We start from the raw sequence: 21,712 nt of genomic DNA on the forward strand, positions 1-21,712 counted from the left end.
CAAGGACAGCTTGTTTTCACTTGTTTTAAGATAAAACTGGAGTAATGCAGAGGTGAATTAAGCTTTGAAATGACAATATGTTTGATTCTCAAGAGGAAAAATATGCACGTGCCATTTTTAAGCTTGATAAAGAACCTACTCAGAGTGCTTATGTCAGATCTCGTCATAAGACTAATTTGCAGAGTCTACAATTTGTTTGCTTTTTCTCCATTCCTAGTCTGTTTTATGTTTGCTCTGCTTTCTTTTTTTACTCTGTACTCTGATAAACGTTTTTTGTGTTACTTTGTATTTAGCTCTCACAAATACAGCAGTTTCACATTATTCCTGATAATCCTCTGTGCTGGCATTGCTGCTCCAGTGTGATGCCTCCAGTCCCATCACCTTGCTGCTGATGATCTGGGGCTCTTCCCACTCTCCCAGCTCTCCTGTGCTTACACACAGGGCTATGACCTAAATGTGCTTCCCAAATCCCAGTGAGCAGCCCAGCCCTCTGGTTTTCCAAAGGGACTTAAATACCTTAAAAATCAAATTCCTTTCAGTTTGCCTGGGCTGGGCAGCTGGAGTGCCTTGGCCTGTGGAGAGGTGAGAGACCTTGCCCTTGGGAAGGCTTTGCTGGGTCTCCTCTTCCCCAAGCTCAAGGTTGCTTTTGAGCCATAAGTTTCATCTTTGCTGTGTCAGCAAAGACAAGGGGAATAAAAGAACCTGATAAAGCGGCTTTGTGATTCAAAATTCTGGAGAGTCCTGAGAACCTGGCAGTGCTCCAGTATCTGGAGTGGCTTTTATCTCTTTGCTGCTCCAGTGAAAGGCATGAACACCATTCAGCAACTCCCCAGCAGGCAGGAGTAGCGAGCGCTGCTCTCGCCATCGTGGCTGCTGCGCTTGTCCTGACACAATTAACCACTTACCCTGTGAGAGCTTCCATGGATCTCACTGTGAGTGCTACCCTGGCTTTTCTTCTTCAGGACAAGGGCATGGACAACCCACTTCAAACACCGAGAGTCAGTGTTTTTCCTGTCTGGGGATTCACAGGGGCTGTAACAGTGTAAAGGACCAGCAATCATGTCAGCCTTTCCTTTGCTTGAAGACATTATTCCTCTGAAGCAGGGAATGCATCTCCTTGTGATGCTTTCTATAAATAAACTGCTTGTTTGTAAGTTCTCCACCTGAACAGAACTATTTAATTCGCCTCCTTTTGATGCTTCTGTTCCTCTCAAATTGCTTCATGAAAGTAAGAGGCTTCCATTGAGATTCACAGTCATAAAAGTATAAAAAAGCATTTTAGGCTGGCCACTTCAGCTGGCACAGGGAGGTATAAATTGCCCTGAATCTGCTCAGCCCAGCATGGCTTGTGCAGTTTGTCTCTAGGATTTTATTGGCCTGGCCTGGCCTCCTAGCAAAGAAAAAGCGTGGCTGCTTTTCCGTGCTGCAGAATACCCAGTGATCTGGAACAAATTCGAGCTCATATCGTCAGGCTTAGAACAGACTTTAATTCAGATCCAGGCTTGGGACAGTCAGGGAAAGAGGGTTTGGTGATAGTGAGGGGTTGGGTTGTTCTCCTGGCATCACCCATTCCTGCCAGGTGGTGTTCCACCTTAGGGACTACAGGGAAATTATATCAACTGCTGGCTCATGCTCAGAAGCTGCACTTTTTCCCCAAAGCTGAGGGAGCTCAAGGGAGGATGAAGAGAATCACTGCAAGAAAACAACAATACTTATTACTTTAACCCAAGGCTGGTGAGGTAACTCCAGGAAGGGCAAGTTTGTGTCATTTTGTGTTGTCCCTTGAGGTCAAATGGGATGAAATGACCTGAGTCTGCACAAAACCCAGGCAAGTGAATTGATACCCCTGTGTTGCACATCAGGCTTGGCTTAGTGGATGGAGAAGTGATATAGAGTAGCAGTGAATGTTGGAAGTTGGAAGTTCTCCATTAGGAGGTACTGAAAGATGCTGAACTTTGCTCCCTGTCACTAGCTGTATTTTTCAAAGGGCCACTGGACAGCATTTTGGCAAGGTAAGCCTCCCAAAAAATGGAATAATCGTGGGTCACAGCATGTGTATTAGTGGTTCCCTTGACCCAGGAGTGCCAAGCCTGCCATGGTCAGGAAATGTAGCTGTGCAGAGCTGTGGGAAGAAACCTGCCTCTCTTCTCCTGGTGATAACTTCTTAGCTAAGGGCCTGTGGAGCTGCTCCAGGGGTATGAAAGGTGCTTGTGGAGATGGAACTGGTTGCCCAGAGAAGCTGTGGCTGCTCCATCCCTGGAAGTGTCCAAGGCCAGGTTGGACGGGGCTTGGAGCACCCTGGGATAGTGGAAGGTGTCCCTGCCATGGTAGGGGGTGGCACTGGATGATTTTTAAGGTCCCTTCCAACCCAAACCATTTTAGAAGGGTCAGCAAGCCCCTCAAGAGTCTGAATCCTCTCTCCCCTGAGCACCACTGCAGTCATCATTCAATGTGGGGAACAAGAGAAAATTTTAAAGGGGCATAAAGAAGACCTGTTACTTGTTTTTTGCTCTTTCAGCACAAACAGAAGCCCCTTTCTATGAGGAGTGGTGGTTTCTGCTGGTGATGGCTCTGTCAAGCCTCATCCTCATCCTTCTGGTGGTGTTTGCATTGGTCCTGCACGGCCAGAGCAAGAAGTACAAGAACTGTAATGGAGGTAAGGCATCATGTCTGTGCTGTGCAAAAGTCTCAGCAGCTGTGGGAATCAGAATTACCTTTTCTTTGAACCCCTGATTTCCTCAGCAGGGGCTGTGTTTAGAGCTATTTTGCCTGGTGAAAGACTCGGAACTTTTTGCTGTCTGGTTTGGTAGAAATGGCTTTTGTCTTTAGCCGCACTGGATCAGGGTTTGGACACTGACCAGCCATGGGCTCAGACAGGACAGACTCTGGAAGTCCCAGGGACTGCAGTAAAAGCCAAAGAGTCTGGGTCAAACACTTGGCAGATAAGGAATAAATCAGGAATTAGCTGAGACTTTGTTTAACTTTGTCATAATTCCCTGATAGATGGAGAGAAGGAGAAAGATTCTGCTTTTCCATGGCTGTAACAATGATGATATTCTAAATCTCTGTGTGTGAGGACTATATCACAATTCCTTTGTATTGAGTGCCCTACATCTCACATTCCTTCCCTAAGCCAAGCTGCAATTGCTGGGCTGGGGGCCAAGCAGCCAGGAAGTGTCTTGGTTATCTGTTAAATTTTAACATCTAGTGAGCATCAAGCTTTGAATTTTCCTTTAGTGATGATTTTTTACCAGTCTTCTCTCTTGAAAGGAAAGAGGAGCTACCTGCTCTGTAACTTGGAATGCCAAATAGTCCCCTTTCAAAAAGCCTCATTCTTGAGAGCTCTGACTATTGTTTTTACCTTTTCTTCTCCCTACATGATAAAGTCCTAGGAGGATTGTTCACATGTGTTTTTCTCTGATAGCCTCCCCCATTTGCAGCAAGAAATTTCTCTGATGCCAGGAGGTGCCAGAAAAGGCACTTTAATGAGAAGAATCAGGTGGATGGGTCTCTGCACTACCTGTTCTTAGGGATTAATGTAATGAAGTCTTCCAGCAGTATTTAGTAATTCAGTCCCAAAGTGAAGATCTTCTCTTTCTTTGTAATTCACTTCTAACAAGTGTTAGAAAATCAGATTTCAGTCCCACGAGATATAAGATGTATGCATACCGTGGCATTTTACCAAGTTAATACTATTACATATTTGTATGCACAGCTCATAGGAAATCTCTCATCTTCTTAGTTTTACTGTGTGTTTGGGGGACAGACATGAAAAGGCAGGTCTGACCTGTGCTGTCAGATACCCATGTTCACAGAGCCTTAATGCAGCACTGAAATTGAAGCTGAGGATAAAGCACCTGTCCGCTGCAAAGTGGCAGCCAGCCCTTCTCGCTGGGACACGGGCTCAGCTCACACCTTCAGGATGACAGAGGATGAGCACAGGAGAGAACAAGCTCCTGCTAGATTTGATCACAAGAAATGATATACTGGGCTGTGTTTTCCTTCTTCTTCCCATCCTGTCCTCATTCCTGCCTTACACTGTCTGGTCATTTCTCCATACCTGATCCTCATTTTAGCTGCAGCATGTTTTTCCCATTTGCTATCCACTTGCCCTCTCTCTTGCTTTTTTTACTGCCTTTTTTTTTCATCTCTTCCTTTCCTCTTTTTCTACCTTTTCTAGTTTTACTTTCTCTTGCTTTGCTCCAGTCAGCATGGAATGGGATTCACAGCACCTGATTTAGGACGTCTTCAGTAGCCACCTAAATTAGTTACCTGGTTTCTATTTATAGTCAAAAACCAAGAATAAGCACTTTTCAAGCACAGTTTATCTGTGCTAGATTAGATACTTCCATCTCAATTAAATCCATCCATCTATCCATGACTTTTCTCCTCTTCACATTCCTGATACACTCCTTGCCTTCACTGTTCTCACTTGCCAGTAAGAAAAGTAAAGAGAATTTCAAATAATTAATGATGTCATAAAACAGAAAGGAGGACAAGTTAGCTCCTGCAGTTCTATTTGGGGAAAAAGTGTTTTTGTTTCAGCTGAACCTTTCATTTCTTGGCTCCAGGTAAAACCATCTCCAATGTGGAGGAGTCGGTCACCCTGGATAACGGAGGCTTCACTGCTCTGGAGCTCAACAGCAGACACCTGAACATCAAGAGCACCTTCTCAAAGAAAAATGGAACCAGGTAAAAAGCTGGGAATGCTGTGCTTTTGGAATGTGTGTTTTTCTAGCTTCAAACACTGTTAAACAGGCAAAAGGGAGAGACTGAAGAATCCAGGAAAGACTTAAACACCCAAGTCTCTGCCTCAAGCTGTGATTCTTGCTTCTAAGCATGATTTCATTAATTCCAGGGGAATAACAACATCCCAAGCACTCATCCTTTGCATTTCCTAGGTCTCCTCCTCGGCCAAGCCCAGGGGGGCTGCACTACTCTGATGAGGATATCTGCAACAAGTACAACGGGGCTGTGCTGACCGAGGGCTTGGGCCTCAACGAGAAGCCCCTGGAAGTGTCAGAGTCAGAGGTAAGGATTTCCCTCTGCCTCACATTGCACAGACACTGCAGATAGTCATTTCCATGCTGAATCCTGGCAAGTCTTTGAAATCCCACTTCCATACCTGCATCATGCTCTGTGGTCATTGTTTGTCTGTCTCAAGGATTTTAAAAGGTTCAGTTCACCAGGCTGTTTTCATCACATCTTAAAATAAAAATATCAAAGGAAAGAATGATAAGCAGGACCCAGCCAGGGCAGATTCCAGACCTGGCCTTGGCAGATATTCAGGTAGAAAAATAAGTGCAATCAGTCTCAGAGTGTGTGCTGACCTCTGTGGAAGGATCTGCAAACCCCCTTTTGCCTGTGTGCTGCAAACTTGGAACACTTTTGGGAAAACACATATGTGCTGCAAAATAGCCAGCTACTGTCTGGTCAAGGTTAAAGGTGAGATGTGCTTTGGATTGTTGCACTGACTGGAGTGTGGAATGTGGTTTTGCAGTTTCACAGCTCCAGCAAAGTCCACGATTCAGAAGAGTCTGAGAGGTGACAGCCACTGCCTTGGTTACAGAGGGAGTGCATGGGGAGTGAGTAACTTGCCAAGGAGCAAATGGCCATGGCTGCGAGGGCCCATTCAGCTCTCTGGCCACCCCAGCCTTGCCTTTGGGCTGCTCTCCACAGAAGGTGGTGTATGGCAGCATTATCCATCTGGCAGGGCTCCATCTTGTGTTTCACATTCCTTGTAAGAAGGACGAAAGTGCTCGCTGTCTGTGAAAGTCCAGCAGTGGCCAGGGGTGAATAGACAGACTTCAAAGGAGATCCAGAAAGGTAAATCTGTCTCTAAAATCAGATGCTGTCAGCTGAGATCCTGACGAATCCGAACTGACAGCGCAAGAAGCGAGCAGTGGGCCAAACCGTGCCAAACCTGACCCTTCCAGCAAGAAAAAATCACAGGCAGCAAGTAGTGAAAGAAGATGACAGTTTTCATCTGTAGCTTTTCTGCACCTGCAGCTACAGCTGCTTTTCCTGGCTACCTAGCTCTCACCTCCTGCTAATTACCACCGACAGCCTGCTGCTTTGTGCTGCCCTGTGGCCGACCCATTGTGCAGGCAGCTTTCCTTGGTGCAGCTCAAGCTGCTGTCTCTGCAATGCTCCAGCATTACCCTCCAGATTAAACCCACCATGCTTTGGTCATGTCACTGTAACAACCCAGCATTAAACCTGTCATTAAAACAGTTTGCTGAGCATGATCGTGAATTTAGCGCTGGCACCTTTTGACATTAATTTCAATGTCCCGTGTGGTATTTCCTGGTGATGTGCTGAAGTCTCCCTGCAGGGTGTCATTATGCCTCCTATATGCATTGTTTGTACAGCAGAGAATGAAGTGATTTTGGTGGGTTTATTCTTGGGCTATTGATACTGTTTATTTACTGTTGTATTGCTGTTGAGGTTCTGGTGATTTTGTGAATGTGGGTGGGCACATGAGTATGTGCACAAAATGTGCCCCTGTCTTTCCTTGGGGCTTGGATATGCAGCCTGCCTGTTTAATGTTTTTGATGCTTGTTTGGGTTTTTTTGTGGTGGGAAGTGCTTTTAGTCATGAAATGTTCATATGCTCCCAGTAGAGGTAGCAGTAGGAGATGCTGCCTTTTGATCAGCTTGAAAATGCTGTTTATGTTGGCAGGTGCAGACAGGGGGTGAGGGCGGGCTGGGGCAGAGGTGGGCATAGATGATTGACCACTCTCTTTTCAAGTGTTCCTGTACCTGTTAGTGCTTCCTGTTTGTCTTTTATTTTCTTTTAGTTTCTGTTCTCAGGGGAGATCTTAATAGGCAAGCTCTGTTTTCTGAGAGGTTCAGATTTTCCATCTATCTTAGCAGGCAGAAACGTTTGCCATTAGATGAAGAGTTAAAGATATCTTTTCATGTAAGAGTTCTATCCAGGTTTGGTCCTCTGCAGCAGAGGGTCATGATGCTGTTTTCCTCTAATACATCTGTGTGTGGGTCTCAAATTCCACTTAATATGATGCACATCAGGGCAGGCAGGGACAAAAACTGTGCCTTTGCCTTCAATCGACTTGTCACCGTGTTACTGCTTAGTCTTACGCCTGTTGCCTGAGGTGTCAGGATTTCATATGGAAAAGAAGGAAGCTCACTGGCTTCAAGTCTCCTGGGGTTTACTAAACATGAAGAACTCTTGGGCTGACTGACTGCACTTAAAACACAGCTGCCTGGGAGCGTTCCTCCAAGCTCCCTCCTGGAGAGGAGAGACACACAGAAACAAAGAGGAAATCAAGTAGGACTCTTAATATTCATAAATCAAGTGGTGAACTTACTCTATGTCATGAAAGCCAAGCACCGGTACTGTTAATGAGGTTAAATAAGTTTAATTGGCAGGTATGGAGCAGGAGACTGTTATGAGTGTAAATTCTAAATGATTAATAATAATAGGCTTTTAGTTAATGAGTCAAGTGGACAAGGCTCTGGACAGATAATCTGAAAAAATTTGGTGTTCAACATGTATCAAAATCTGATGATACATCTGCAGTGTCATCCAGCCAAGTCAGAGCAAGAGGAGAGGGGAGGTTGGTGCACGTTTGTGTCTTCTCACATGTCCTTGTGGTCTCCCAAAAACTGTTTCCAGGAGAAAATACTGTCACAGGTTGCACACATTATCAGTCAGTGCTGGATGCTCTGGGCGTCCCACTGCTCTCTGCAGTCTGACTGGCTTTGGCTTTCTCAGCTCTGTAGGAAGGTATTAATTTCCACTTAACACTTCAGAGGGAATAGGGTTTAACTTGTTCCCAGTAAATCTCTCCAGTGATTTTGACAAGTTGGGCACTATGTGGAAACCAGCTGCAGGTGACACATAAAATAAGAGTGGGTTCCCATGTCCAGAGAAATATTTTGCATACTGGGTTACCTTGTCTCTTTTACAGCATATTTATTTCAGGCCAACAAAAAAAAATCCTGCTGTTATGTACATTTTTAGAAGTAATCTTATGAGGCTGTTTCTTTTGTAGTCACTTAAAAGGATAACTGGAACTATTATCAAATTTATTATCACATTTCCCACTGACTAAGCCAGCCAACTCTGGTGGCTGACTTGCCTCTGAGTGGCACTTGTGTATTTTATGCTATGAAAAATATACCTAAATAGCCTCTCATTTTCTGTATTTGTTGTTTCATAGGCATCCATGCACCTTTGGTTGACAGTGTGTAATGTCACCACACACCCAATCACGCCCCAGCCCATGGAGGTTTCCAAGGTAACACAGTCACAGTCGCAGGGAAAGGAGAAAACTGAAAACAAAGCAAAAAGCCCTGCAGCATTTCTATTTACTCAATAGTTTAATAGTTTTAAAAACCACTAAAGAGTAATCCTCTAGTATAAGCTGTCTGTATTGTCATGCTAAACAGGTTTATCTTACTTCTTGATTTTCATCGGGCTGTGTAATGCCAGTTTAGAGCACTCCTTGCTGATAAGGGTGGTTGTTGGAGTCTTGCTGAGAGCAGACCTTAGGAGATACTTCAGAAACACAGACAAAATAGTCAGTTCCTGCCTGCACTGAAAGAAACACAGAAAAAATATGTTGTATCAACACCAACAAGCAGGTTATTCTTTCCAGCATCAGTCTGAATGATGGTGAAAGGCTGAAGTTACTGCAGCTCTATATGTTTCATGACAGTTCCTTCTGAAAGACCCTGGCTTTGTTTACACCAAATTAGTGTTCCCTTTCAATTGGTATAATGAACTAATTAGTGGACAAATTATCAGCAAGTGGTATTGTTTTACATTCCCTCAATTTCAAACAGCAGCAGCTCATCTTAAAGTGTTCCCGAGATTTCTCTTCTTTATTATGTTGACTTCTGGCAATCTTGAAAGAACCTGGCATAGGAACAGAAATTATATTAGTTTTGTGAAGGAGTGGTCTTTTTGCTGGTGATGGACAGAGCTCAAGTGGTTGCAGTACTAGTACAATAGTACTATTACAGCTATAAAGTCATGTCACATGCTTCTTTGCATTTTTCCTTATGGCTTGCAGCCTTTTAGTTGGCTTTATCCAGCCCCACAGATCCTCTGTGTCTGTGGGGACGTCAGAAAGACTCATAAAGAGCCACTAGAAGTTTGTGGGGGTGTTTTTGCTCGTCATGCTTCTGCCACCTCAGCTCAGCTGCAATCCCTCTGTTCAGCAGGGCTGTTTCCTTAATGTGTCTGGGTCAGTAAAAGGGATGGTGGGAAGGAGTCAGAGGACACAGGAGAGCAGTGCCTTTGATAGAGAGAGCACATCCACGGGAGCTGGAGGAGTTCACACCTCCAGGTGCTGCTCCTGGTGAGCAATCCACCTGTCTCTGCGCAGGATGCACAGACTTCCACATCAGCTTCCATCCCTCAGCTTCCCAGGCATTTACCTTAAAATTACACTATGGACACACAGCATCATGTTTGGAGGCTGATGCAGAGTGCAATAACTTGTTTCCTGCTAAGTACAGAAAGAACCAGGGTTTGGTGAAGTTGGCTGTGTCTGCAGCTGAGGACCAGCCTGAGCTCCTGCTGCCAGGCCCTGCCATGCTGCCACATCTGCAGCCATCCACAGCTCTCCTGTTGGAGCCCCTTGCAAAAACAGACAGGCCAGTGCTGGCAGCATGTTCCTGGCAGCAGTGCCAAGACTCTGGAGCTGCTCTCTGCACCCACTGGCTGTGAAGTGGTCCAAATCTGGGGATATTCCAGGAATGCTGCAAAAACCACCTGTTCAGGAAGGTCTTTGGAGGGAGTCGGGTGTTGGCTTCCCAAGCCTGGCAGCTGGTGCAAAGGAGTGTTTTTCTAGGAGACAGGCTTGCTGTGTTCCTTCTGGAATAATTACTAAATGCTGGTAGGGTTTTGTTGTATTAGTAATTACTTGTCAAGGCACCTGAAGCTCTTCATTCTTAAAAATCAAACAGTACATAATTCCTAAAGAGCCAAAGCCTGGGTAATACTGGAAAGGAAGTTTTGCAAAGCTGTAAAGAGCTGCTTTGCTCACTTTTGGAAAGCCTTGGGAAAAATTTCTCAGCTCTGTCCATCACCCTCTGTGCTGGAAAATGGGCACAGAACAGTATTGAAGCAGCTACCTAAGCAAAGAAGTGGGATGATGGATGCTGTGCCCTTTTCAAACGATGGTTCACAAGGCATTTGAGGATTGGTCTTCAGAGACCATTAAAAAGACGCTTTAGAGGAGGAGAGACAAGTTTTGTGGCAGGCAGGATCAAGAAGGATGTGTGTTTGCTGGGTGGTGTCATAGATCAGAACCACACCAACCTTTTGAAACTAATTGCAGCAGTGAACAGCGATGAGCTGCACTTACCTGTCTCTCTTGTGTATCTTAGGGAGCTCCTACTTTGATATTTAATTGCCTCTAGAATTGGCAATGCAGATTATTGCAGGGGGAGGGAATGGAATGAAAGCTTTTGCATGGTCTAACCGGAGATTTGGAGGGAAGGTGTGAGATCTGGAAATGCCTGGGTAAATGTTTGAGTGCTGGATGGGATGGGGCTGTTACTGGTGGGAACGTCAGTGGGAACAGAAGGAAAATGTGCGCTGAGATTCCGTGGCCGAGGCTTTGCCGTGGTCTCTGCACTCAGCAGAGATGTACAAACCCTCTGTGATTCCTCCAGCTGCATCCCAGCAGCAGCACTTCAGAGGAGGGGCAGATGCACAGAGCTTATCTGGTTACATCTCAGTAGAGCTCCTGCTTGATATTGATGGGAGCTTTGAAGCTCTCCAGCCACCATGCATAAATGTTTCAGGGTTAGGATCCGCTCTGAGCGCAGAGCTGGGTCTGACTCATCCCAAGGAAGCAGCCCCTCCTGCCTGGCAGCTCTTCTCTCCCAGATTTTGCATTCTCTTTCTTCTGTCACCGCTGGCTGTGTACCTTGTACCACCAATAATCAGCTGGAACATGCAAATAGTGTTATTTGCCTGTAAAAAAGTCTGATTTTATTTAACTCCCTTCCAGTTAAAGAATTAATTTTCAATACTTAGCACCCAGATCCTGTGCAGGTGGCTTGGGCTGGCCACCCCAAACATCGGCCTGCCTAACCAGAGTGTTTGTGTGGAAGGCATCCTTGCTGTCCTTCCATCAGAAGAGAGATGCTGAGCTATAATTGCAATATTTCTGATTGTGACTGAAAGCTGTTGGTTTCACTGTGACCTCTCTACACTTGCCTGCTTCTTGTGCCCAAACAGGAGCTCCTGGCTTCCCCTGCACCATTCTGCAGGGAATTAGAAGGGATTTCTCTGTCATTTATCATCAGGGGACTCTCCCTCCAGCAGCAGAGCCTGGCTAAAGCAGAAGCACGTTCCACACTTGCACTGCCATCCCTCTTACCTTAACATTACATGGTGATTACATGGCGATGCTAAACCTGCCTCTCATTTCTCTCCGAGCGCAACAGGCTAAAAAAAATCATCGATGCTAATGACCAATTTTTTAATTCTGTTTTTCCTGATGCCCCAGGTCACTGACTCGGATTACGAGGACGAGTTGCCCAAGCACTCCTTCGTGAACCATTACATGAGCGACCCCACCTACTACAACTCGTGGAAGCGGCAGCAGAAAGGGGTGAAGCAGCACCCGGCATCCTACAGATACGAGGAGTGCACGGCCAGCGAGACAGAACCCTATTTCCAGACTGTCATCACGACACAGAGCTCAGGAGGGGTGTACACCCCGACGGGACAGCCCGCGCCCGGCTCCCGGACTCCAGTGACAGGATTCTCCTCGTTTGTCTGAGCTGGGGACACGGCGGGACAGTCACCGTGTGCGTGCCCGGGATGCTGAACTGTGCGGGACCTCTCTTATCAGGGTAGAAAAACGGATGGGAACACACCTGAGGCTGGGGTTGTTGGTGTTTTGGTTGGGTTTATTTTTTTCTTTCTGAAGACAATCAACTCTATAAAAACACGGAGCTCAACTAGCTGAACCTTTGTTTAAGAAAACAAAAAGAAAAAAAAGGAATTCTGAACAGTGATGATTTTAACCACTTGTGAATAGTAGGGGTTTTTTAACCGCTTTTTGTAACACTGCTTCAGGAAGCAGCTCCCATGCCCTTCTCCTTCCCTCTTTCTTTCTCTCCCCTCCTCCTGTCCCACCGCTCCCAAACAAGCAGGTGAATTCCCTAGATGCAATGAGTGACTTTGTGATGTGATTTGAAGAGAAAACATAAAACCTCCCAGGCTCCTTTTTCCTTCCTTTTTCTCTACTCTTTTTTTTTTTTTTCTTTTTCTCTTCTTTTTAATTTTTCTCTGTCATCAAGGTAAAGTAGAAAAACATAGAAAATGGACACATTTTTAGGTGAAAAGCAGACACCTCCTCTCTTCTCCTCACTGCTCCACACATTAGGAGCACTGGCTGACCAATGTAGGCTCAGATGTATCACTGCTCTAAGCTCACTACTGGTGTATTTCTATTGAATTACTGACCTGCTTTTCTTTCTTCTTCAAATGGGACCTGCTGCATTCTTTAAATATTCCAACTCGAGGGCCTTTGGAAGAGGAGATGGCTCAAAAGAGTGCTGTAGGCAGTGGTGGGTGAAGCAAGTGGGAAGAATTCAGATGTAAGGTCAGTCTGTTTTTGGTGCGGCTCTAATCCTCCTTGTGGACTGCGTGTACCATTTGAATCAGTCATTTTTTAAGAGTCAAAGGACACAACCCAGCAAGCCAGAGGATTTTTTCAATTAAAATTGCAGTGACAACCTAGAGAGTTTACTAATAGATGAGGGTTTTGATCATCAGAGTTATCACGCCCTGCCAACAGAAGTTGAGCATTCTTTCTCACCCAGACTCTGCAGTTCTGTTTACTGGTCTGTAAAAAAGTACACAGTGGCAGGGTTTGTTTGATTTTATTTTTTTTTAATACAAAGACACCCCACACAGACTGGGTGAGTTTTGGTGTCCACAGGTGCCTTTTATTGATTCTGCAGCTTCATATCTGGGAGAAGCAAAAAAGTGTCTCCAAATAAAGCTAACCAGGTTTTTCAGGCATCGGGGTCATGAATTACCTTGTGCACGTTTACAGCCTGCTCTGTGCACTTGAAACTACAGCCTTTCAAAAGGAAAGAGATTATTAGTTTATTTTCCATCCTTTTGTACAGCTTACTTTTTGTTTTCTTCTTTTCTATCCTTTTCCTGAGTCTGTCATGTTTAGTGGCAAGTTGTTTACTCACAAGGAAGTTGTCAGGCATTGAAAGAATCCAAGTCCAGCCCTTGGACGTAGCAACAGTCCTGGGTCAGCAGACTTATTATCATAAGAGTTTGAAAAGTGATTTTGGAAGTAGGAGAGTCCTTGCCACACCAGGATCTGGCATTTCCTTCCAGGTGGATAAGCCAGGAAAATTGGTGCTTGCAAATGTTCTGTCAAGGCTCCTGTGGGCATTGTTACCATAGAAAATTGTCCCTGCCCTCTCAAGGGATGTGGAACATCTGTGGCAGGGGGAGGTGGTGTCTTTAGAGCAGGTTGTTGAAACCAGGCTGCCCAGGAGCCTGGTTGGGAGTATCCTGGTGGCACCTGACCAGAACAGCTGAGGTCCAAGGGCCAGCTCAGCCTTGCTGTCACCTTTCAGTGCCTCTTGGACAGGACAAACAATCTCAGAACTGCTTTTACTCTCCAGCACTGCCTTCGAGCACTGCTGCTCTTGGTGCATGCAGACTCTGCATAGCTTTGGCACTGGATTGCTGTTCCTCTCCAAAGGTTCCAGGAAGAAAAAGTTCAAAACCAAAAACTCCAGTGGGTGTGTTTAAGGGCTTTTGAGTTTGGGATAACGATCTGCAGCTCATTAGATGGCAAGGGACTCACAAAGACGCGGCTGAGCCAAAAACCCGTGAGTCATCCTCCTCTCTGCACCTGGGTAGGATGTGTGTGGGATGGAGATGGGGCTCCAAAGAGGATGACTTGGAGTGTGCTGTGAAGAGGAAAGCAAACAAAAAACCCACTGCCTTCTGTGCACTTTGACTGTTCTCTTAAGCCATATGGACTTTGCTTTAATTACTGAACTGCCAAAATTTGTTTTCAGTCTGCGTTTTTTGTTTCTTAGACAAAATTATCTACATGACTTTCTGATTTGTTTTCCTTTTCCGTTGTCATTTCCTGCATCAGATTACATATTTTAAACACGTTTTTATACATTTGACACAGCAACGCAATTGTTCTTGGAAATTTAATGGCACTTGTCCAACAGGTGTAAGAGATAGTGCTGCAGGAGAAGATCTTCAAGGACCACTGAGGACTTGAGGGATGTAAATTAGTAGGAAGTAGATGGGACACCGAAGATTTTGCTCCAAAGGAAAGCATAGTATAACTGCACATCTCCTGAATATTGCCAGATCTCAGTTGGTGTAGGGTGCAGTTACTCCCTGGGGCTGATCTGATACCACATTGAGAAAAAAATCCAAGAAAACAACAGGGAATAAAGGAAATGGACTTTGTGGCCACTGCTCCACTGAAGGACAACATGGAGCAGCACAATCTATACAAAGTGAGAAAAGACTGTTCCTTTTTTCTCAGAACCAGCTGCAACTAAAAAGCCTGAGCTTGCTGAGGACCTGCTGAGTTGGCTGTGTGGCTCTTTTCTTCTGACTGCTGTCAAAATAACAGGTTAGGTGTGATTCCTTTAGGACCTGTTGATCCCAACAAAGGTATTTCTGTCCCATTCTCGTGCACACTGTTGTCACTCTTGGTTATGTTGTGTTGGTGAGCTGGCTGCTGTGACACATGGGTTTATTTTCGATAGGCAGTTGCAGAGTGAGGAGGTGCAGTGCCCTGCTCAGCCCTCGGCTGAGCACAGGATGTGTTTTCTGCTGTGCAGGATCCTGTGTAGCTCCATATGTGATGCCTCCACCTTCTTGCTAACACACTCAACTTGTAAAATATGGTTAATAGGTGGCTTTTATTTACTTCACATATCAGGGAAATTGTTTTATCTGGAAGGAAATACTCCATCAGTTAAGAAGAGAGCTCTATTTCATTGCTGCAATCTTTGGGAAATGCAGCCTTGAAATACAACTTTTAAACATTAGTTGTCATGTTACAGTAACTTCACCCATTGAATTTGCTTCCATTTCCATCTTCCTGTTTAGAATAGTCTTGAAAAATGAAGGCTTATGTTTAGAATGCCTTCTTAGGATATTTTATTTTTATTTATTTATTTCACTTCCCCTGTTTCTCAGGTCTCTTGGTGGCTATTACTGAAATATGAAAGCAGCATCATGAAATGACCAAGGGAGACATTTCAGGGAATGGTTTAATAGGAGCTTGTTTTTCATGCAACAGCCATAACAATATCCAGCCTCCTGCAGGTAAAAAGTGTCCAGGTCTTCACCCCCTGCCAGGGCTGAGGTGACACCAGTCATCACTGTCAGCAATGCTCCCAGCCCCAAACCTCAGCTTGTCCCTGTCATAAATCATGTGCAGAAGTGCACACATGAAAGGAGCTGTGCTCTTCCAGCCCACTCTGAATAGAGCATTTTATCCCCCCCAAAATCCATGTCACAGTAGTGTGTCCTCACCATGGCCCACACCCTTGGGTGGAGCATTTTCCATTCCTGCCTTTTAATGCTCTGATGTTTGGGCAGGGCCAGCGCTGTGCAGGTACAAATGGCAGTGGTGACAAGGGACAGGAGAGGGCACTCCCTTGCTTTCATCAGTGACAGTCTCTTATTCCCTACCCTCCGAGTCACTCATGTCTTGTGGGATGCCTTCATGGGGAGGGCAGGGAGAGGTGAGAGCAAAGGTTTTGATCAGCATTTACTAAAAGAATCACACTTTTGGGAGCAGTTGGCATGACTGGAGAGAAGAAATAAAAACACACAGAAAAGAAACTAATCTATTATTCAAAAGATTTTCTTTTCCCTCTTCATTTTGAGTGTTAAAACCAGTGATGTTTTGCAGATGGGCCAAGATCTCATTTTACTTCCTTATACCAAGGTCTCTGCCAGAAGCTGCTGTAGCAATTGTTTGGACTAAGTATCTTGACATGGGGATGCATTTATTATCCTTGCCATTGCTTCCCTCAAGAAGTCCATTGGGTCATCCAAAGATTATCTAATCCACTTTCCAGAAAAGGAGGGGAGAGATCTTTATACATTTAGAGCACTGGTGTCTTATCCCACACATTGCTTTCAGATATACAGGGCAACTTGTCGGCAAAAAATCCTTTTAGAAAAGGAATTTATCAAAAACTTTAAAAGAAAGCAAACAACCACATAAGAAAGATAACCTCTGGCAGAGGCATTAGACATCTTGAAGTCCAGAAGCCTGTGGTGTGTAAGAGTGACCAGGATGCTAAGACCTCCCATTTTCACTGATCTCCTGTACCAGCAGCAGCCAGAAGGGCAATGAGGGGTGATGTTTGGAAAGGAAGAACCACAGAGTGTTGGGACATGGGCAGGTTGTACTGCAGACAGCTCCACTCAGCCTGGAGTTCCTGCTAGTTCAGTCACATTCCTTAAGGCTGCTCGTATAGGTTGTTGCCAGCACATGTGGAATCCACACATTATCAAGGTGTTCCTAGAAGCTACAAGGTTCCAGAGGTGGGGAAAGGTTTGTTGGTGTGGTGTTCAAACAAAGCCACACGTGTGATGATGTGGTTCCACAAAACCCATTGAAACCTCCTTATGGAAACCACTCTGGAATTAGGAGCATGTTCACCCCAAGCCTGAAATGGCTCCACCTGACAAGTCATAGAATCCCAGAATGTTTGGGTTGGAAAAGATCTTAAAGATCACCTTGTGTGAATCCCCCTGCTGTGGGCAGGGACACCTTCTACTGGACCAGGTTGCTCCAAGCCCCATCCAACCTGGCCTTGGGCACTTCCAGTCCCTTCTGTTCTTTGTATTTCTGTACTCCTTTTGTCCTCCCCCTGCCCTCCCAGCAAAAGAAAGCTGCTTTGCACTTTGTGCAGGTGTAGAGTTTGCCGCACCCGACAGCAGAGAGCCACAGTGGATAAGCACACACGTGACACTTGGGACAGGTGAGATTTGTTTGAACAAGGAGTGAAGTACCATTAGCACTTGAGATTCAGGCTCTGACTCAGAATTTTATCTTCTCAAAGCTGCCACTTTCCCACTTTAAATGGCCTTGGGGCCTCAAGACTTGACAGGATATTCGTTATTTCAATGCTGTTTGATCACTGTGCACTTTCTTGGGGCTTGAATCACTGGATACAGACAGGAATGGGGTTACAGAGTTCTATATCAAGGTGTTTTCCCATTTGTGTCCAATTCACTAGATTTGGGAATTTCTGCTACCATGGAATGGTGGCATTCTGCAGGTGGGAAGTGCCACCAGGGCTCCCTGTGATGTCATTACACCCCTGGGCCTTGCTGGGGCCTGTCACAGTGCAGTGGGAGCTCTCAGGTAGCAGAAAGGTGCAAGAACCCCATATTCTGGTGAGTTTGTAACTGGTCACTTTGCCTCTCTTGGCCTGGAGTCCGTCCTCTGATTTGGTATCTGCTGTCAGCTTAGGGGTAGGAGCACCTCACACAGCTGTGTCTGAGCTACCCTTCGGTGTACTCCGGTTATCGGATCATTGCTTTTAATTCAGTGTCTCCTTGGAGATTTGCCCTGGATTTTTGTTCCACACCTCTTGTTAGCCTCACCTTCACCACTCCACTATTTTATATGAGAAAGTTACTTCTTCTTTTGCAGACTTGCTTCTGATTAAAAGAACCCTTTTGGAAACATCTGTGTCCTTGGTACATTTGTTCTGTAGAAGAGAAAAAAATGGTTTTTTCCAGACTCTTCTGTTGCTGAAGAAGTTTCTGGGTACCTTGCCAGCATGCTCATGGGTTAACAGCTCAGGACACTGAGAATGTAACACGGGCTGGAATTCCTCACTGTTTGCTCTAGACTGTAAAATCTTACAACCTCTGCTGCCTGTCAGCTAAGCTGACACTCTCAAATAGTTTCCACACAAAATTTGATCAGTCTTAAATATTTTATTATTTTGCAGCAATAAACTTCCTCAGAACCTTAGTACAGGAGAGTCAAAACCCACCCAGAAACAGAAACCCATGGGGCCAACATTTTTTATGCCATTGTCCCCTCCCCAGCAGTGTTGTAGCAGTTGTTAATCAGTTCCCACAAACGTGCAGATGTTGGGGAGACAGGAGCAGATCCCAGCTGGGGGAAATCAGGGCAGCTCTGTTATTCCAGGGTACTTGGTTGTGCTTTTCAACCACTAAGCATCTTGCCTACAGAAGTAAACTAAACACAGTCAGGTCAGCTACAGCTCTGGTGGGAGAAATGAGGGCAAGAAATCAATGTTTTCCAAGTGGGAGAAGGGAAGAAAAAAAATAGTCAAACTGTGAAGGAAAGAACTCATATCCTCCTTCTCCTGAAAAGGATATTATAAATAATGCAGTGTTGTATAAATACAGGCAGTCCTTTGCAGCTGGGAGCTTGTAATAACCCAGAGGTATCACTGTACCCATTTTGAAGATGAAAATCCTCCCGCCACAGCATTTTGTGAACGAGACATTATCCTGCAAAATTGCCAGAAGGTGCAGAAGTGCTTTTTTGGGGCCATTTGGCTCCGAAGTGTATCATGCTGTAGCTTCCAGCCCTTACTCTTCTCGGGATGTGTTTCCCCCACACGTTTTTGTGGCTAGGATTGGAGCACGGACATAAACATGGGAGTGGATGGGAAATCTGCCACGGTGTTCGTAGCCTAAACAATACCAGAGAAAACAGATTGGCTTCCCGCCCTGCCCTGAACAGCACAAGCAGTGGCTTGACTGAATCGAGTAATCTGGGCTTTCATTACTGATCCTTTTCCTGCTATTTGTCTCTTTTGTTCCCTCTTTTTCCCTCTGCGTTTTTGCTCCAGGGTTATTTATTTTCTCCTTGCTCCTTTTCTTTTCTGTTTTTTCTTTTGTAAGCCTGACTCTTGTTTTTATTTTTTCCTCTCTTCCTCTTGCCTCACTAATTATTTTCATTTCAAACCTGCATTTCCCACAAAATCAAAAAGAACTTCATGTGAACACATGTTTTTTGTTGGGTTTTTGTTCACGTCCATTGTGCTCCAGGAGTTCTTTAGCTTTGCTGTCTTGTTTACTTGGAAATGCTGGGCACGTCCCTCCAAGCCAAGGCGGTGTGGCCGCTGACTTCCCTGCCTGGTAGAAACCTTCATTAAGTAGGCAATTGGCACGTTCATCACCATTTGTTAACGAGTTAGGATAATCCTAAATCAGACGAGGCTGACTGTGAAGTCATTCTTCGAGGCTTTACAAGGCAAATTTGTCAGCAGCGCTGAAACCTGTGAAGTCTTGTGGAATCCAAGGATCAGCACCTGCCTGTGGAGGAATAAGGAAGCTGCAAATCGTGGTTGCATGACAAAAATGTGTTCAGAGGAAGAAGGGACCAACACCCCCTGTGTGACTCAAAGGTAATTCCCTGCTTTGTGCAACTTCCAAGGAGTTCTGTGCACCTTTTATGCTGATGACACACACCCTAGAAAAGCACCTGGGACAAAGCCAAGGACTTGTCCTTTACCCTGAGCTTCCCTAATCTGAGTTTGTGCCCTTTTTGCACTTCACAGGAGGTGTAGATAAGGCTAAAAGGCAAGCTGGGAAAAGACAGCCTGTGTAATACAGCCTGGGGCCTCATGCCAAGAGTGACAAAATGCCTAACAAACACAAGTGACCTCACCACAGCCCTTCCAGATTGGGAAGGATGAATATCTCACTTTTGGTAGGAGGAAATTGAGGCACAGGTCAGTTTTGCCTGTGGGATCAAGCCACAGTCTGTGTGGCTGCTATCGGTGTGCCCAAGTGGCCTTGACTGCAATGTCCTCAACACAGGGCAAAGAAAACACATCTTTTCTACAAAACAGCAGGATGAGTTATTTTTGGGTCTTTATAAATTGTCTGTTTTCTAGCACTATCATTCTTACCCTACCAGGGGAACATGACTGACCTAATTAGAGCCTAATTCCAACAGTAGAAGGCTCAACCTCTACTGTTTGTAAATACAAACTTTTTCAATCCTGAGTAATTTTTTATGAATGTACAAACACATCTGATTGGTACAAACACCCCAGAGGTGTGGGGCAGGGGAGGAGCAGGGCAATGGGAGTCATCAGAGAAGCTGAACTGTGGGAAATTTGGGATAAACGAGGGCAAATTTTCAGATGTATTTATGAGACTGACTTAATCTGCTGGGAGAGTGTATCCTCTGGGATTAAACCTCACATAACCTGATGTAAATTCGGAAATGTTTTATCCCCAGCTGTGGGGAGCACTTGCAGAGGAAGGATTCAGAATTTCAATCCTCTGTCCAGCAAAAAACATCCACAGTGATCGATGAGGACACTTTCATTGATCCATACCTGTCTCCACACCACAGAAGAAATTAAAAGGTGAGAGAAAGATGCTTGTTTTCAATGAAGCCCATTTCAAAAAGACAGCAAGGGTTAATCCAACCAGCCAAATGCTCGGCTTTAGCTGCAATAGAGAAACCCTGTGAGGTTGAGTGATAAGCCTCCAGCCATACCTGCTCGGATTCTCAAGGACTGTGCCTGAACATGTTGGGGATGGCTCACATCCAGCAGCTGCTTATAGAGAGTCCACAATGCCAAATGACTCAAGAGCCAGCTTCACCCTGCCCTGAATACATACCCAGCATGTGTCCAGAGAAAACATCCAGAACCCAGGCACTGGAGACAGAAACAATGGGCCAAACTCTGCCCTTGGGCAGCGATGTGGCTCTGAGTGCTGGGTCTGGCTGAACAGAGATCGCGGCTCTAAAATAGATTCCAGAACACTGGATTGTTTCTAATGTGTCCTCTTGAGATAGGGCAGGTTTGGAGGTAAGGGGATGGTGGTAGAATGGGCTGCATGTCATGTGTTTGGAGATGATGGCTTCAGGGTCATGTCATGATTTTTTTGTCTTTTTCTGCCTTGACTACTGGTTTGGAAATGGCTCAGTAGAAATTGAGGTCATTGCAAGTGGTGCAATGACACTTTCTGGAAAGCACTGTCTGCTTCATGCAGTGAGACTGAGCTACCAGCTGGGAGGTCTGAAAAGCCAGAGCTGTTCTCTGGTACAATGTGAGACAGGCAAAGGAGAAGTTGTCCTTGGAGGAGCTGGTGTCCAAGCATGAGCAGGGAGTGCACACAGCACTGCCCCTGCCATGCTTTCCAGAATTGTTTTTATACTTTAACACTGGCTGTGGCTTGTAATTTTCCATCCTTGCTCAGAAATTATAGAGGAGTGAAAGGGAGATGGGTTTCAGCTGTCGCCGCTTCGGGAGCATTCAGCAGCATCGCTGGATGAAAGGAACAACGTGGTCTTTTTGCTCTGCAGAGGTCTCAGAAATACCCAGGCATGAAGCGTGGTTTTGGGCTTGGTGAGAGGGAAGGCAGAAACTGGTGCCAGCCCTTGGTCCTTCCCTGGCTGCTGGAGCTCTTTGAGGATGTCATACATCTGGTGCTTTCCCATTTAGTCCTTTCAAGAGGCTCATTTGAGAGCAAGGTTTGTAAGGAAGAGCCAGGAATAAACAGCTCATGATGCCATTTGTGGGATGAGAGAAAAATACGAAGAGAATTGTTAAAGATGGGACAGCCAGTGAATTAAAGCCTGGTTATTAATGGACATGACATTTTGCTATGGCTGTTAGAAAGACTGTGTGGGTTACAACAGGACTTTTCCCATAGTATCTGGAGGAAAGAAAAACCTTTGGGT

General features: G+C 45.3%; 1 protein-coding gene across 5 annotated transcripts in view; it reads left to right on the forward strand.

Annotated features, from left to right (window-relative positions):
* SDK1 (sidekick cell adhesion molecule 1) overlaps positions 1–17,710 on the forward strand; it is a 382,780-nt gene extending 365,070 nt beyond the window's left edge. For all 5 annotated transcript variants that reach the window (XM_088063904.1, XM_014252723.2, XM_088063906.1 and 2 more), the window contains 4 exons: positions 2,519–2,656; positions 4,572–4,692; positions 4,902–5,031; positions 11,492–17,710. In XM_088063904.1, coding sequence (XP_087920030.1) covers positions 2,519–2,656; positions 4,572–4,692; positions 4,902–5,031; positions 11,492–11,767 — 665 coding nt within the window. In that variant the 3' untranslated portion in view covers positions 11,768–17,710. The remainder of the gene's footprint in view (positions 1–2,518; positions 2,657–4,571; positions 4,693–4,901; positions 5,032–11,491) is intronic.
* The last annotated feature ends 4,002 nt before the right edge of the window (positions 17,711–21,712 follow it).

The sequence above is a fragment of the Pseudopodoces humilis genome, chromosome 18 (assembly GCF_049639895.1).
Source record: "Pseudopodoces humilis isolate 2021_Gansu_Grassland_sample_001 chromosome 18, ASM4963989v1, whole genome shotgun sequence".
Taxonomy (NCBI): domain Eukaryota; kingdom Metazoa; phylum Chordata; class Aves; order Passeriformes; family Paridae; genus Pseudopodoces; species Pseudopodoces humilis.